General features: G+C 31.6%; 2 protein-coding genes across 4 annotated transcripts; both read left to right on the top strand.

Moving 5' to 3' along the window:
- The first annotated feature begins 1,684 nt into the window (after nt 1-1,684).
- On the top strand, nt 1,685-8,100 carry LOC146958574 (protein TIFY 4B-like). 3 transcript variants are annotated; one of them, XM_085740101.1, is made up of 8 exons: nt 1,685-1,935; nt 2,210-2,480; nt 3,773-3,860; nt 3,951-4,113; nt 5,293-5,352; nt 6,381-6,438; nt 6,552-6,760; nt 7,668-8,100. In XM_085740101.1, the coding sequence occupies exons 1-8, from the start codon at nt 1,815-1,817 to the stop codon at nt 7,682-7,684; spliced, it is 987 nt and encodes a 328-aa protein (XP_085596227.1). In that variant the 5' UTR covers nt 1,685-1,814; the 3' UTR covers nt 7,685-8,100. The 3 variants fall into 3 exon arrangements, with proteins under 3 accessions (XP_085596227.1, XP_085596226.1, XP_085596225.1); XM_085740100.1 differs by having other exon boundaries at nt 6,375-6,438; XM_085740099.1 differs by lacking the exon at nt 7,668-8,100 and having other exon boundaries at nt 6,375-6,438; nt 6,552-6,795.
- A 7,037-nt stretch (nt 8,101-15,137) lies between these two features.
- ARD4 (RmlC-like cupins superfamily protein) lies at nt 15,138-17,016 on the top strand. The gene is made up of 5 exons (XM_085740098.1): nt 15,138-15,250; nt 15,328-15,415; nt 15,498-15,592; nt 16,251-16,490; nt 16,672-17,016. The coding sequence occupies exons 1-5, from the start codon at nt 15,239-15,241 to the stop codon at nt 16,798-16,800; spliced, it is 564 nt and encodes a 187-aa protein (XP_085596224.1). The 5' UTR covers nt 15,138-15,238; the 3' UTR covers nt 16,801-17,016.
- The last annotated feature ends 1,751 nt before the right edge of the window (nt 17,017-18,767 follow it).

Below are 18,767 nucleotides of genomic sequence, written 5' to 3'. Positions count from 1 at the left end.
AATTGACAAAGTAAATGGTAGAGTTTGATTAGCATAAAATCATTGCTCTTTTACATTATTTGGCCCAACTTGGTCAAGAATGAAAATATTTTGGATTGCTTTTTAGGCACCTAGCATTTGCTCCCAGCACCTGCAAAACAGTAGTTTATTATTGTTCAGCACTTCTTAAATCAGCTAAAATCACTTTTTAAATCCGTTTCGATTTAAAAAGTGCTTGGACGGTAATTAACTACCATTCAATGTGTTTTGAATGGTCTAGGAGCAAATACTAGGTGTTCAAAGAGCAATCTATATTTTAACTCGTCACGTGTTGGCATGAATTAATGGCTAACAAATATAAATTGTCAGTTGATGTCTTTTGGAGTCGTATTGCGTAAAATTTATAGACACAATGTTTTGTACTTTATAGTGGAAGCATTGTATGTTTTTTACTTTAAAAAAAATTGAGTGAGGATGGATGGTGCATCAGTCCAAAACATAAAATACCTTCGAGCTCAAACAACAAATGAGCATTCAACTATGTAGAGCAAGAAGAGATGTGGTGGTGGATCATGGTTCATTAATCGTAGGTGTTTTGGGCATCTTTGATTCAAGGAAGGAGGAGGGAGAAGGAAGGAGGAGGGAGAGAAGGCGGTAGATTTTAAACGGAAGAGAGGGAAGTAACACCCTGCGGTGAGAAAGATTTAAAAGTGTAGTGTTTGATACACCAAGGAGACTGGAGGAGGGATGGGTTTCTTGTACTTCAAATGATTTTATAAAAATACATCATTTATTTATTGGTAGAAAGCGGAAATAATTTTTTTTGTCAAGTAGCGAAATGGTTATAAATTCATTTTTTTAAGGTAAATAGGTGAGTTAGTGATTAATGAGGTGTTTGGAGTTCGAACTTTGATCCTTGCATATATTATACGATATCATTACCAAATGAGTTAAACTCACAAAACAAACGGAAAATCATTTTACTGTCTATAAACATTCCTTTAATTTTATGCAGTTTTTTCCTTTAAAAACATCTTATAATAAAGGATCACTTCCCCGTAATCAAATGTTTTGACTTCGAATTGAGTGTTAGAAATGAAATAGTGTTAAATTTTTTTAGAGAGTTTTGTCATCAACTGTTGTTCTACATTCAAACTAAAATTAAAAAAGATAATACCAATGAATAAATAAATGACGTGTTTTTGTGAAATGGTTTGAAGTACAAGAAATCGATCTCTCTCCTAGTCTCGTTGGTGAATCATACACAACACTTTTAGATCTTTCTCATCACAAATCCTTACCTTTTCAAATTGACCCATATAGATACATACATGTTTGTAGCACTTCCAATAGTCCAAGATTACACATGGGTGTTGAGTTTACGTGACTTTGTTTCTATCTCTTTCTTAACCAATATTTTTTTCTCACCAAAAATAATTTATTTTAAGCATTCCCCTTGTTTCATTAACCCAAGAAGTCACAAACTAACAATCTTGTCTTGAAATGAAATTAGAAAGTGATGCAAACTCCAACGCTGTAAAAAAAGAAGAGATTAATTAACTAGTACTAATAATGAAGAGAAAAGCATACGTGGCAGCTTAGGGTTCATCACAAGTCCTAAAAAAAGCCCCTCCGGTCACATTTCTTTCCCCCCAAAGACCCTACTGCAACAGTAGTAGTACACATTCATTCACACACCCTTCACACTTCTTGACCCATCACTCCCTCACTACACTAAACCCTCTCTCTCTCTCTCTCTCTCTCTCTCTCATCATCTCATAAATTCTATACCTGTACATGGTCCCACTTACCCTCTGTAGCCGGAATCGGAAACGATGAACGGCGGAAGCACCGTTTCCTTCCGATCCATCCTCGACAGACCTCTTAACCAACTCACTGAAGATGACATTTCTCAACTCACTCGCGAAGACTGTCGCAGATTCCTCAAAGATAAAGGTAACAACTAACCTTCTCTTTCTCTTTCTTCTTCTTCTTTCTCTTTCAACATCAAAAAATAAATTAATATTATTTTTTCCATTTTATCCTCTCATGCTCCATGGTTTCCGGCTCCTGAGAACAACTTCCATTTAATTTTTGTACTCCAATGCTTCATACTTTCTATATTTAATATTAATTTAATGTAATTAAATTAATTGGGTTGTAGATTTTTTTATTTAATAAAATAATTAATTAAAAAAATGAGTGAAGAAGACGACACGTGTTCGTACAGGGATGCGCAGGCCTTCCTGGAACAAATCACAGGCGATCCAGCAGGTGATTTCTCTCAAAGCGCTTCTAGAACCTACCGACGATGATATCCCGGCTACCGTCGGCGTTGGTGTCTCCTCTGCCATTCACCGCCAACTCCACCACCACCCTCCTCAACCTCCGCCGAAGGCTTTGGATCCCGAAGATACTGCTTTGGACCTTCAGAAATCTACTTCACCTGTTTCTGAAAGACCCACGGAAACCAACGATGCCAACGTTGTTAACCCTCCCGGGTCTGTTCTCCATTTTTCTCTCATGGCTTTTTTAATGTCGTTTATTTTTTTTGTGATGACAACTTTTTTTTTTTGTTTGTTTGTTAGACACCGAAACGAAAACTAATAAAAAAAATGAAATGGTCGAATGTAATTACACATTTTGGTGTCACATTGTTTGATATGACACATACACTGATGCGTGTCAGACATACACGCCTCACATCTGAAGTGTTGGTGCTTCAGAATCTAGGGTTGATGTTCTTGCATTTGATGTTTTCTGGGAAAAAAAAAGTAAAATTTTAATGGTTAAAGTTTAGTGAGTGTGAAGGGTGCTTATTAGATGAGTTGATGATAGTATAATTTGGTTATTTGAAACATTAAAGTTTTGATTTTTTATTTACTTATTTATTTAGAATTAGGTTGGGAAATTGGCAAATTGTTTTATAGCTTTATGTGAAGTGGGAGATGATTTTTGGCATCTGATGAATGTGTGTTGATAGGGAAGGTGAATCTGTTTGTAGAGTGTATGGAAAATATTTAGGGTCAGTTTGAGCTTTTCTTTGTTACTGGGATGTATGTATTTTGTGGCTTCTTTCTTCCTGTCATTATCAAATATCTAGATATCTGTAACTTTAATATCATCTATATTTTGGGTTTGCACTGTTTTTACTTTCTCATATTTAATTGTTGTTTACGGTTTTCTCTTCATGCCGGGTTTTAGTGCCATCAAAGTACTGACAAGCTCATGCTGCTTAATTTTCAAGTTTTCCATTTAATTATTACTTTAGATATCATGTTTGAAGTGGGTGCTAGATATCAACTGAGAGAAGGAAAACCCCAAATCATTATTTTAGGTTAAGCATGATCATTTTGTATATTAAAGGACTAAGAACAAGTTAGATGAAAAAATATATCAAGCGCTGTGTTGGTTTAATGTCAATAGCTCATAACTTCAACAATGAATAATTGAATATGGTAGTAAATTGCCAGTTTTGTTAATGTGGAATTTCTTTCAGTTCCAATCGGTAGTAATCATAGTCATCTCTACCTGAAAAAAGTGTTGATTCCATTAAACTAAAAACTGCACTTATGCCATTCTTTGTTGGAAGGAGTCTGGGGTAGTGGTTAAGTGTGCAGAACTTTCAGTTTATTATCTGCTTTCGTATGAAGAGTGATTTAGTTACTCAAAATGCCAAATAATTTAAATTCAATAAATTTGTGTAAAATATGACTGAAGGTAGACCAATGTTAGTTTTGTTAATTATCCATTCAAGTTCTTAACATTGGTTGTAAATTTGATGTGAGCACAGAGGGTGCACACCTAGTGGGTCATTTGGGCAAATGACAATTTTCTACTGTGGTAAGGTGAATGTCTATGATGGAGTCTCGCCGGATAAGGTAGGTAAAGATGTGTCCTCTTGCATGAATATCTTGCCATACATCAATTAAATTTCACCTTCCAATAATTAACCATACTTGTATTCGCAGGCACGATCAATCATGCAGCTTGCTGCTGCATGTCCGTCCTCCTTTCCTCAGGATAATCCTTCAAATAAAAATGCAGCAGTTTGGGCTTCTCCTTGCAACTTACCTATTGATAAGGAAGTCCTCTTCCCTACTGACACAGCAATCCTTCAAGTTGCTCAAACAGGTAGTTAGCAATTGGGTAGAAAACATGCTTAATTTTTCTTTGAAGTGTAGCACTCTAATATCAAACAAATTACTTTTTTCATGCATACTTTTCTGGAACTTAAAAGAATTCGTTAATGTATATGATAAGCACTTGCAGAAGGTTACTATTCTATTTTTTTTCAAAAGTTCATTCTTCAAATCTAAATCCATTAACTATGACATAGTCACATCAATATTTACAAACAAATGTATTAAATATATATGTAATTTAGTTTTGAATATAATAAATCAGAAACACATACTTTCACAGTTTATTGTTAAGTTAAATTATAATTTTTTTAAAGATAAATTATAAGTTAAAATGTGAATTAAAGTGAGCTTTTGCATTTGATTTTTTTAAATATAATAAATAAGAAGTGAACAATTATCACAATCCAACACATGGTTTGTTGGTGACCTAGAACACCTATTTTCAATAACCACACGGGAGTAAGATCCCTGCACTATCAAATTTCATTTTTTCATAAAACACATAAAATTGTTGACCATTTTTATAATTGGTCAAGCGTGGCTCGGCTGGTTTTAGGAAAACTGCCGAGTCGCCGGGTTATACTGGTTCGTCCAGGTCACGCCAGTTTGATAGCTTGATAGCATGGCCGATCTAATATTTGACTTGAACCGATTATCCTTTCGGTTCCTGGTTCAACCGGTCTGAGCCGGTTTTTAAATCACTGGGATGTGAAGACATTGTTCTGACCAAATTCACTCCGAATACCCATTTTTTGAATTAAAGCTATTTAGTTCTTGTGCCTATAAGATGAACAAGCTCAACATCAATGACTTGTTTAAAATCATGGTAACATTTGTAAGTTAGGAACTGAGATTTTTGAATTAATGCAAAAATCATTGGATATACATTGTTTTGATTGTTATGATTAAATTCACTGCGAATACTGATTTTTTGAATTAAAGCTGTTGAGTTCTTTCTAGAAGATGAACAAGCTCAACATCTTTTACTTGTTTAAAATCATGGCAACATTTACAAGTTAGGAAGTGATATTTTTGAATTAAAGTTATTGAGTGCATGCATCTCCTAGATGAACAAACTCGACATTTTTACTCGTTTAAAATCATGGCATCTAGTCAGGAAGAGAAGATGTTTAACTTCATAATTGGTGTTCCAAATTTGGTTTTACAGATAAAATGGTGGAATACCCTCTGCATTACAGGGAGAAAGGAAGCACAGCTCGTGATGCTGGTAGGGACAATTAAGTGTTTAAACTTTTGCAGTCTGCTCTAGAATTTTATCTTGTGTTCTCTTTTGGCAGATTTACAGATAATTCCAAGTAGATAATTTGTTGATAGACTACTTGCAGATTTACAGATGATTCCAATTAAGCGGGCCTTTGTTTTTTTCTTGGCATCCTAAGTCATGCTATTGTGATCTTTAAAATAAAGAAATGCAAAATTCACGTACTTGACTTTAGAGAGTTGTTATTGAAAGAACACAATACACCATTTGATCCCTGTTTTCTATCCTATCTAGTGGAAAAAGCTTTTGCTGTTATTTGTTACTATTTTCCTTGTGTTATAAAGTTACTGCTATTTTTCTACCTTAGTTTTGGATGTCAGCCCCACTTTGGAATTCACGAGCTTCATGCTTTTTTTAACCATCATGCATGTCTTCCAGTAAAATTGCTACTATTAGAGTACAGGAGTATTTCTAGATTTTCACCTCTGTTGCAATATATGTCAATGTAATTATAAATTGATCATGTGTCAGTACCGGTGCTACTATTCAGCAGTTACGGTAGTTTTTCCCCTCAAGATTCCATGCATGTACAAAATATGCGTTTTTGTGAATTCCAGTACTCGTACCCGTGTTGTGTTTTTTCACCCGAGATTGATAGTGATTTATGTATTTGGGCAGCATGTGCACCCGTATATTACCTGGCTAAAAGAACTTGTACGTAATTCTTAAAGCAATGAAATATGAAGAAATCTTGTGGGTTTTACTATAATGTACTATAGCAGTAGTGTATAAGAGGAAGCCTTTTGATGTATGTATTAAATTGGTAGAATATAAAATATTTGATATGTAACTTGTAATGATGCTTAACCTGCACTGACATGGTGGTATGATATTGAACTTAAGCTACAAGAATTTCTAAGAGCTACAGAGAATAATTTCTTTTTAAACTGAAAGCCCTGTGTATCAAGCTTCCATACCTCAAATTATGAGAACCTAAGTATCGGTAATATTTATTTGTTTTATAAAAGATGTAGAGGGTCAGGCAAGCAGAAAAGTGTCGCTGCAGCGATATCTTGAAAAGCGAAAGGACAGGTATCTGCAGTACTATGTCATCTGTTTATTGACATCAATTACATCCCTCGTGTTACCACTTTTTTAGTTTTAAGGAATGCCCGCTGATTTATTTTATTACTCTGCCTTTTTAGGGGAAGATCGAAGGGCAAGAAACTGACTGGCATAACTTCATCTAACTTTGAGATGTATTTGAACCTTCCAGTGAAGCTCCATGCCTCAAATGGGAATTCAAGTCGTAGTAGCACTGACTCTCCACCACAGCCTAGACTGCCTCTAGTTTCCAGTGGCTCAGCTGAAAACCAGCCAAAAGTTACCCTTCCCATTGATTTGAATGATAAAGGTCTGTTGCAATCTTTTCTTCAACTGTTAATGTAACTAAACTAAATAATAACGTTCATTTTTTGCTAACAAGAAAGAGACAATGAATCTCTCAAAGTATATTAAATAGAGAATCTTCGTAAATAATAAATAAATCAGGTGTCCTGCTTGCTGTATTGATATTTATCGTTTAGGGATACTTATAGTGTATCTATACCTATATATAAAAGACAATACAAGATTTTGATATGACTTTATTTTCTTCCAATTTTTTTACCCTTTTTAGCATATACCATCTCCGGTTACTGTTATAAGCAAAAAACAACTTTTTAGGTTAATTGAATTTTAGGTTAATTGAATAATTGATGCATCTTGTCTTTATTATTGACCAGATACATAAGTTATTCAATGAATCTAAAAAATGTTTTTTTTTGCTTATAATAGTGACCAGAGAAAGTAAAATTAACAAACAAATGAAGGAAGCCGTTGACAATTTGTGCACAATTCCTTGGTTTCGATAGTAGTTCCATTCCAACCGTAGATGAATATTAGACAATAAATGCAATAAATTAGACATACTAAACACAGTAGAAATACAGACAGGCACGTTAGTGCTGTCTTTCTGCTAGTCAATATGAAGGTACTCATTTTCATAATTGATCACATTATACACCCAAAACCATAGTTGTGAAGTTCTCCATTTGTGACAAGCAGCAAAGGAGGATCTTGGTTAGTTGACCTATATAACCTAAGTAGCAGATTCTTGCTGTTTTAACTAGTTACCAGTTAACAGCAGATGATATTTGTGATGGTGATCACTAAAGTGTAAACCAATAATTGGTGATACACCAGCCTTATTGCTAGATTATTACCAGTACACTGTTCAATAGTTTTTGTCATGTGTTTATGTAATCTTGTTCTCTTGACAGATGTTCAAGAATGCTAAAACCTGAGACTAGATAGATTGTGCAGATTTGGAACTCGTAGATGATTGAAGAGAGCCATTGGTGTATGACTGAAGAGATGAGACCATAGCTTCTGGGAACCTATAAAAGAAACATTGGGCCCAGACTAGAGTGGTCAATTTTTAGTAGCTTTAACTGCTGGGAAATTTATTATGTTTAGGATAGTCTAGTTTCCCGCTGACCTGATCAATTTTGTAATAACAGTCCTCTAGTTTCATTCTATCATTCGGGAATTTCTTGTTTCCGTAATTTGAGGTTTACTAAGTTAGTAAAATGTAGCGTCAAGAGCAGCCATTTCCCCAGGAATATGTGATATGTAATGTAAATTCAATGTGTTGCTGCCTCTTGTAAATTGTTAATAGCTTTTGTAGCCTAAACTGGACTCTTGTTTTTATTACTTTGGTGCTACCTTTTTTTCTTCTTCATCTATGTAGTACGCTGCATGAAGTTAGAATTCTCACGGTGTACCTGTACGTGTGGAATTAATCTTCAGGTTATGGGTAGTTAGGTAAAGTCATCTTCAGAGTGCAGGTTTTGAAACTTGAACTCTTGACATTGAAATCAAATTTTTATTCTGGATGTTACAATTCATTTCGGTGTGACTGAGTAATTATTATTACTACTTTTAAGAGAGAGAAATTTTACTTACTGAATTTTGGTTCTAAATGACTTCAGTACTACCATTAAATGATGTTGGTGCTTTTTTGGTGGAACAAATGTGTAAAGCTTTGTTGAGCTAGTCTGAAAGAAAAAGAAGGCATATATTTGTGAAAAGGGGGGCTCAGGTGTAGGTAAGTAGTGGAGGTGCCGTTTATGATGGGAAAGCCATTTAATTTTCCCATGATGGGAAAAGACCAATCCCACCATTGATAAATCATTTTTATATTGAATGGTTTAGATTCATGAGAGCTACTATTACTTTACTGAAACGGAACAGGAGGGATACTTGCCTACTTGTACAGCGGCACCAACTTCTATATTCATTTGTAAATTCGAATTCACAGCATAAACGCTACCAATATACGTATCATAAAAAAACCTGATAATACAACAACAAAATAAAATAACTACTACATCTTTTCCATCACTTTAATAATCACCTAAACTCCTTTCATCATTTCTGTCATTTATAATTAAATGACTAAAGTGTTAAACTTTAAAGAGAGTAGAATTTATATAATCTTTATAATTTAAGAGACCAAAATAAAATGAAAAAACTAAATAAAGCGTCGAAGTCCTTGCACAAAAAATAATTATATAAACAAATAAATAACATGGCCTCCCTCATAAAAATATTTTTGGCTCCCCCACTTCATAAACACATATTTACGTCTCGGTTGGTAGTGATATGAACATAGATAAAAATCGTATTATTGTTTTAAAAATTTATGTAATAAACCTTCTGTAGTGCTATTCAGAAACACAATTTTTATCACATGTCTCTCTTTTCTCTTTCATTCAACTTATAGAGCCTCCTCCAATACATACTGGACCACCGACTATCAGGTTTCCACTATCGAACCATCCACTGTTTGTATTCATGCTCCAGATGTCTAGTTCTAGACGTGAGACAGTGTGTTAAAGAGTCTCACATTGGACAAAATATAACTTGATGATGTGTTTATAAGTGAGGACAATCCTCACATTACAACCGATTTTGTAATAATGAGTTGGACCTCAAATTTCAACACTTTATAACTTTAGGTCTTAGATGTAGACTTGAAAATTAATATATCTGGAACTGTGATGGTAAAAAACAACAAAAATAGTAGATAAAAATAAAATAGTAGATAAAAATGTGAACTATTAATTTTTTAAAAATTTAATATAGTTTAGTTTACACTTTTAGTAATTAAAATGTATCATGCGAAGTGATAAAAAAAAACTTATGACTCACTAGGCTGAATAAAATATAAATATTTTGATTATATTCCTTATAGAATTTTCATAAATTTTTAGCTTTGACATTTTATAAAAACGAGTCTGTTACTTTTTTATTATAGAAATAAAAAATATCTTTTTTTTTTGAAGGATGAAATAAAAATATCTAATTTTTATAAAAATTAAAGACATATTATTGTATAGAAACTAAGCTTTATAAAGACTACAAAAAAAAATATTTAATAAAAAATATTCGGCAAATGTCAAATTCTACGATAAAATTGAGCCGCATTCATAAGCAAATTGCAAATGGAAGATGAAAATTGATGAATTCGGTGCTGGAAATAGTACAAAAGGTACAATCATAAAATCTAAGCCATCCAATATTTAACTGGTATATCAACCGTAGAAATGGACATTTTCCCATCATGGGAAAATTAGTTGATGCTCCCACCATAAACGCCACCAGTAGTGGAGCCCATAGTTTTAAGGAGATGGAGAAAGGTTCGGGGTTGAGTTTGACAGTTCTTGGTAAAATAATCAGAGTAATTCTAAAAGCTCAGAGGTGGTAACCTAAAGTTTCAAGATTTTTAATCAGAGTAATTCTAAAAGCTCAGAGGTGGTAACCTAAAGTTTCAAGATTTTTAATCAGAGTAATTCTAAAAGCTCAGAGGTGGTAACCTAAAGTTTCAAGATTTTTTATTTGGTAGATACCTAAAGTTTCAAGATTAACGTAACAGAAATTAACAAATTACTAAAAAGAAAAATTGAAAATTGTAATAATACGATTGTTTTTCTAACAACGATTTTTGTGTGTTGGTGAAAAATTGAAAATTGTAATAATACGATTGTTTTTCTAACAACGATTTTTGTGTGTTGGAAATAACCAATGATGAATATCACTATATTTTTTTTGCTATTTCTTCTCGGATGTTAGGCATGAAATTAAGTATCCGGGAAAAGGAATATCCAACTTTTATAATTTGTTGTGATGATAGTCAGTAACATCAATCCTTTCTGTGTTTATGGTTTTTATGTGTTAGCTATGTGATATCAACTTTATGGACGTATCTTTTTAAACCATTTCAGTATCTTTGTAGATTCCTGGGAACTAGCAACAATCCGTGCTAAGCACGGACCCGTGCTACGCACGGGCTAAGCGTTGAAGTGCAAGTTATGCGTCGAAGCACATTTGCAATGTTATATGCATTGAGAAATAAGAAACAAATTAACGATAAAGTTGACGTTAATGATAAAAACATTGAAATAATTTTTATTAAATATTATAGCGTAGTAGAATAAAAATATGTCAAAATATTAAATATAGTAAAGATCTGTAACCAAAAAAATATAGTAAAGATCTCATGTTTTTTATTATATCACTACCAACTAACCCGTGCTAAGCACGGGCCCGTGCTCCGCACAGGCTAATACAAAGCGAGGGGTGTGCATCAAAGCACATTGCAATGTTATATGAATTGAGAAGATAAGAAAAAACCAATGATAAAGCCGACGTTAATGATAAAAGGGAAAATTATTTTGATTTCCCTTGAGATTTTCTTAAATAACACGGACACCCCTTCTAATTTTTGAAACACATCAATCTCCCTTCATTTTATCCATTTCAATCACTTTGTAAATATACAATTTAATCAGTCATTTTGGTTTGTTTGTATCAGCTTTCTCTTTTCACAAATAAGTTAAATGAAGTGTTTTTCTCGCAATGGAGAAACAATAACAACATTTGTTTTTACCACCAAATAGAATCTAACGTCAACAATTACATAAGAGATCAAAAAAGAATATAGAAATGAGAAATGTTTTGGTGGGTGGACATTGTGGTTGATCAATGAAAAGGAAATAATCTTCGATATATTCGTTTAATTACATTAGAGTTTAAAAATTAAACCACCTTGACCCAGAAACAATAAGTTGGGAAAAAATACCTATATGAAAAACGGAAAGAAAAATGGTCGAAAATTAAATGAGTTTCATACTTGTATGAAGAAGTTAATTGCTCAAAATAAATGGAATTAACAGAGTTTAAACCATGTTATATTATAAGAGAAGTGCTTGTCAATTTGATAAAAAAAAAGGAGATTAAGTATTTAGTTAAAAAATAGAGCGAGCTTTTGTGTTATTTAAGAAGATCTTAAGGGAGGTTAGTGTAATTATATGTAAAAATATTTAAAATAGTAAAGATTTCATATTGATAAAGATGTCGTTATGAGTCCTGTTTATAAATTGTAAAACTGTATTATTTACTGCGTTGACGGTCGATCCATTAATTGTTTTTCGCAGAGGATCACTTTTCATATTTTTTTGTAACCTGGTTTCGCGCCCGTATATGGGTTTGCTAGGTTGCGCCCGTGATTAGTGAATTTTTGTTAGGATAGATTTGAGTTTATCCACTTGGTCTGGTTTATTATGTTGTATCCCCATTTTGAGTTGTACCTGAGTCAGGTCTAATGTCCTCAGACTCTTTATCTATTTCTTTTTATTTAATATAATTTTTCTTTTGACTGAGTATTTTTAGAAAAGAAGCAATCTTGAAAATGACAAATTTTTTGAAAAATAGATATATGCCTTGTAATAAATATTTTGTAACTTCTTGAAGTTATGTTATTTTTTTTTTTTAAGAATGATGTTTTATTATTTTGTGATTATCAATCAGAAATTATTGAATTTTATTTTATTTTCGTAATGAAGATATTTTTTCAATGTTTTGTTAGTATCAAAGTTAACTGTCTCAACCATATTTTGTTATTTTATTGATAAGTGAAATGTATTTATGAATATTTTTTTTAGTCTAAATTTGCAAACAATTGTCATTTTTTTCATTGGATTACCTACAAAAGAAAAACTCATAGGAAGGTAGTTCTATTGCATCCTAAAAACTATAAAATTATAAGAAGTTAGTTGTGTGCATCGAATAGACTCAGTGTTAGATAAAAGCACATGAACATCATAAAAAAATTGGTACAATCACAAAACTTATTTTTAATAAATGTAAATTGAATATATGTTTCGCGTTTAATAAAATAAAAATATATTTTGATATTGAATAAAAAGTTATATATATTTTGATATTCAATCATTTAGAGATTATTTTTGAAAAATTGGAATCAGTTTTGTGTTTGTTTATTTATCATAATAACAATTACCTCTTTGAAAAAAAATTATTTGGATACAACTATATAAAATGGATTTTGTGTTACAAAATTATATTCTTGTTTAAAGTTTTTTTTTTTTAGATTTATAGCAAATCCCGTAGGGCTTATTTGTTATGAATTAAAATAAAAATAATATTGACATTCAATAATTTAGTGATTTTTTTAAATTTTAATAAAAATATCATAATCTATTTTGTGTTTGTTTATGGTAATATAAAATCATTTAAAAAAAAATAATATACTGTAGTTTGTTTGGATACATCAATATAAGTCCTCGTGAACTTATCTCGTAGGGACAATGCATAATATATGTAAGGTCTGGGGTTCAAACCCCGGCCACCACCAAAAAAAGATACATCAATATAAAAGAAACTTTTTGTTGCAAAATCATATCAATCTTTTGAAATTTATGTTCTCTCTTAGCTAAATAGGTTCTTTTGTTACAAAAGACTCAAAAAGATAAATATAAGTTGAGGTGTCAAAATATTAAGATGTGACAAAATTGTGTTTTTACTTTTTTTTTTGAGGGAAAATTGTGTTTTTACTGATCATTAACTTTCATAATTAGTTTTTTTAACTCTTTAGATATTTAAAAGTTGAATTATAAAAGTTTTTTTTTGACACAGAATTATAAAAGTTGAATTATAAGAAAATTTGTTTAGATTGAGATTAAGATTAAGTTTGTTTGTTGATTAAGTTACTGTGTTTTATTGAATGAATTTGTTTTAATTTGTTTTTAAAAGAGAACAAATAGGGGGAAGTTGAAACAAAATAAACAAAAGGATATAATTTTGATGACGTGTCATAAGATTAAGAAGGGGTAAGATTCTATTTTTGGTATACATTAAGTATCATGATTAGAGAATAGAAAATAGAAGATTGTAATTTTTTTTAACTCTTTAGATATTTAAAAGTTGAATTATAGGAAAATTTGTTTTGATTGGGATTAAGATCAAGTTTGTTTTTTCTTTAAAAAAGATTTAGTTAGTGTGTTTTATCGAGTGAGTTTGTTTTAATTTGTTTTTTAGAGAGGAAAAATAGGGGAAAGTTGAAGCAAAAGACACAAAAGGATATAATTTTGATGACGTGTCAAAAAATTAAGAAAGGGTAAAATTATATTTTTGGTAGACATTAAGTTTTATAGATAGAGAATAGATAAAACGATAAGAATACATATGCCTATGTTTGTTACAAGTTTACTAAATGTTATTCCCGGGTATAAAACGTTCCTGGGAATAGAAAAATTTTCCCAAAGAAAAGGGTGGGAATAAAGTTCCCATGGAGATGGAAATAAATTCATGAGTAATTTCCTATTATAATTCCTATTTTTATGGTTCCCAGGAATATTATAGTGTTAAACAAACATCTTTTTTCTAAATACCTTGGAATAAAATTCTCGTTCCAAGGAATATTATTCCTAGGAATGAATTTGGTAAACTTGAAACAAACACACGAATTTTGCAAAACTAACTGCACTATGTTTACTTCATGTTAATAGAGAATTGGACTATGTATAATACAATCAAAATTGATAATAACCTGCAATATACATTTTTAAATTCAAGATCAAAGTTACCACAAAACAGACATAAATATATAATTGTCGTTAACATTTTAAGTTATAAAATCTTCTTAAAGCTACTATCAATCAATTGCTATACCCCTTCGGAAAAAAAAAAAACAATCAATTGCTACGTTTGATATTTTCTACGAACTTATATTATTAATCAATTTCTTTTAAAAGCCACTATTAAACTTTTTTTTTTTTAAAGAAATCTGAAAGCCACTATCATTTTTTTATCTTTTTGTATAATATTTTGCCTCTAAAAAAAATACATATAAATATAATTGAACAAACTCATGAATCAAACAATATCAAACAATCGAATTGTATTTATAGCTTCGCTCAATTTCAAATAATTTGATTTATGAATCAAATTAATTGTTTTACGAAACCAGGTTCAAATTGACCCGGCCCTACTAAACAGGAAAGCAATCGTGCAATTTTATCATTTATCGTTGAAATATGATAAATAAAAATTGTTTGATTACATTTTGTCAAATTTTTCTGTGCCATAAAATTAAATCGAGTTAACAAGAGAAGAGACTAGAATCCTTCAGAAAAAAAAAAAGAGAGAAGAGACTAGAAAGTCATTTGTTGAAGCACCAGCAAGAAGAGAGAAAAAAAATATTCATAAAACGACATTTTTTATTTGACGCAATCTCAAAAAACGACATTGTTGATATTTTTCACGGGTAACATTACACCACAAATCCACAATGCGTAAACAAAAAAAAAAATTAGACCACAAAAAAACAGTTTCGTCAAAAAAACATTGCACCACAATAATATATAATGCAAATTTTTAATTACATTTTCATAATGTCTCGTAACAAATATATAATATACTCAGCAGAATTTTGTGTGTGATTCCAGTAAGCTAGAGAAGAGTCATTGAAACTACTAAAAAATTGTTACTCATGGCGATTGAGGTGAGTTCTTATTCTTCTTCCTTATGAATTAATCTTAATATAAGATTTGTGATGTTAATAATTAAAAATTGTGATAGGCATGGTTCATGGACAATAGCAATGAAGATCCAAGACTTCCTCACCATGGCTACCCCAATGAATTTGTTTCCTTGGACCAATTAGCAGGTTATTAATCATATCTCTTTATGTAATATATAGTTTTAATTTATTGTGACACAAGTTTGAGGGAAAATTTTAATTTTTGCAGAATTGGGAGTCTTATACTGGGAGCTGAACCCTAATGACTATGAGAATGATCAAGAATTGAAGAACATTAGAGAAGCCAGAGGATACAATTACATGGTAATAATATTGTTGTCTTTTTATTTTTTTATTAAAGGCAATTATTCATATTCAGTTTTCTAGTGATACAATTACATGGTAAGATTGGAAGTGGATTTTTTCTTGTGGGTTTAACATGTAAAAAAAAAAACATGTTATAAGATTAAAACAGGAACATATGACTTACTATTATCTAATATATTGTAAACGGCCTTCAAATTTTTGTTGATGTAAATTTCTTAGGACATGCTGCACAGAACTTAGCAGCAACGCCACTGTTAGGTAAACAACTTATTAAGTGTTTGTCTATAAACTATTTTTATAACAAAAGATAAAATTAAGTCAATTATTTATATATAATTAGTTGTAAGTTATTTTCATAAGTTATCTTTGAGAGTTTATGGAAATTAGTTGAAAATAACCTACGGACATGCCAAAGGTTGTTTTCATAAGCTATATTGAACAGTCTCGCAAATACTTATGCCGGTCGATGAGCTCAAATAAGTCAATTTAGGAACACTTGCACTAGAGTTGTTAGAGAGATTTCAAGATTAATTTTTGACCTGTTGAACATTTTGATTGGACTAATTGAAGGGAAATTTCATCTTTCAAATGTTCTGGGTGTTGATAACATCTTCGTATCTTGAATATTTTTCTGTACTATTTGAATATGTTGTAGGACTTACTTGATTTATGCCCGGAAAAAGTTGAAAATTATGAAGAGAAGTTGAAGAACTTCTACACTGAGCACATTCATCAGGATGAAGAGATTCGTTACTGTTTGGAGGGAAGTGGCTACTTCGATGTTCGAGACAAAAAGGATCGCTGGATTCGCATTTGGATCAAGGCTGGTGATCTTATCATTTTACCTGCAGGAATCTACCATCGGTTCACTCTCGACACAAATAACTATGTGAAGGTAATCACACCTATCAATATTCTTGATCAAGGCTTCATTTTTGGGATGTGGAATGTAGAAAGTAATGCTGTTTTAACTTTAAGCATGTTTAAAACTTGAAATTGATCAAGATTCAAGGTGATATGTTGGATGATTAGAATTAATTGTTTTGTTCGATGCATATGTATGTGGTTTTGTGCAGTTAATGAGGTTGTTTATGGGTGAGCCGGTGTGGACAGCATATAATCGACCACAGGAAGATAACCCTGCTAGAAAGGAATACATTAAGGGCTTGACTGAGAAAACTGGTGTGCCACTTGCAGCTCATTAGGACCCTTAAAATCTATGCAACTATATTTTGGTTTAGACATTATAACTTTATGGTCTGTAATGGAACTATTGGAATGTTGTTGTATAGATTTTACCCTAAGAGGAGAAGACCTATATATCTATGAACCTAAAACAGATAAAGTATGGGAAGAATCTGTCTCAAATAATTGTAAGAGCATTAGTGTTTGTTAACTTATGATTTGTTGTGTTCTGTCTACAGACTACAGTTGTTCAATCTTGTTTGTCTGTTGATGAGATAATGACATATATACTCATGTTTGTTATTATCATAATACTTAAGAGATTTAGGTTAGCTAAATTTGGTTTGGTTGCCTAAGGAAATACAGGAACCTTTTTATGTTCCATGTATGCGTCCTTGACCGTATTTTTTGGGTGAACAATCATTCTTATAGTTTAAGAATAACGTATGCTTTCAATTTAACACATATAAAATCTATACTCACATTTAGTATCTGCCAAAAAAATAAGAAGGATATGATTAAACTGAGCAAGTGTAAAAGTTATCGATTTTGCATTGACATTAACGTCACATTGTTTGTTTAACATTCCACACAATCACATATTTTTTGGTCAAGTAGTTTAGTAATAAGAATTTCAACTCCAAGATGAATAAAAGGGGAACCCGTGGTTTTAACAACGACTTCGTCATGTATAATACAATATCTCTATCAACTGAACTATGCTTACGGGGACTCCACATAAACACTTGAGAGTCCATACAGTCATAAATTTGGATACAAGGACTAATGTGTCCTACCTTATTTTTGTGAGGGATTGAGAATTGCATTTTATTTTCTTAGAGATTAACACGAGTTAGAGGTGTACAAGATGCGGTATGTCTTGTGAACCCATCTTGACCCTCAAGCCATGACTTGAGTCTAATCCTTACGGAAAAAAGGGAGTTAAAAGTAACCTGATGGAAGGAGGGGCCGAACACGGCTTCACACGCGAGTCATCCATTGATTCCATCCCTTTGTTTGTGAAGACACAAGAATTTTTTAGGCTTAATAGCAGTTTTAGCCCCCTAACTTTCCCAAAGTTGCGATTTTGGCCCCTAAGAAAAAAAACTACAAAATTGCCCCCTAAGTTTTGCACATGTGGCAGTTTTGGCCCCCAAGACCAATTTTGACTCAGTGTACGCTGACGTGGCACCCTAAGTGAGGTGTCACGTTTTTTTTTTTGCTTTGGGGGGCCAAAACTGCTACAGTTTTAAAACTTAAGGGGCGGTTTTGTATTTTTTTTTCTTAGGGGGCCAAAATCGTAACTTCGTGAAAGTTAGAGGGTGAAAACTGCTATCAAGCCAATTTTTTACTTGTAACTCGTCTCACACTCTCTCCTTAACAATTTTTATTGGGCTAGACGTGTTTTATTATGCCAAGTTGCCAACGTTTATCACCATTTAATTGAAACATCGAAAATAGTTTGTATTTTAGAACATTGTAGTTACATTACATTCTTTTGAAATGCTTAATTATACTCTGCTTTCGTGATAATTAAAACCTCCAAGTCTAATTAATTTTTTTTAACACATTTTAATATAAATAAATATTTTTATTATAACAATTAACTTTATGTCACCATTTTTTATGAAAAAAACTCCAAGTCACTATTTAAGAAATCAATTTTTCTTTCGTTGTCACTAAAAATATCAATGGTAATTAACTTTTAATTATTTATTGTTAAATTATACCTCTCTCAGCCAAGGAAGGTATAATTTCTATAACAAGTTTTGTATAAAGCTGAAATATTTTTCCTTAAAAAAAAAAAGTTTTGTATAAAGGGGTGGAAAATGTGTACTTTAATTAGGAAAACGTGATTTAAATTTCTTTAGAGCTCAATATTTTACCCAAATATTTAATATTCAGATAATAGTTATTTTGGTTCATGAATATGTAAAGAGTTACAATAGTTCTTCAATGTATCAAAATTTGAAAATAGTATTTTATT

This window comes from Medicago sativa, chromosome 1 (genome assembly GCF_051527215.1).
Source record: "Medicago sativa cultivar Bolivia chromosome 1, Bolivia_mono, whole genome shotgun sequence".
In the NCBI taxonomy this organism is placed as follows: domain Eukaryota; kingdom Viridiplantae; phylum Streptophyta; class Magnoliopsida; order Fabales; family Fabaceae; genus Medicago; species Medicago sativa.
Note: the sequence above shows the minus strand (reverse complement) of the source record. Positions and strands in the feature narration are given on the sequence as shown.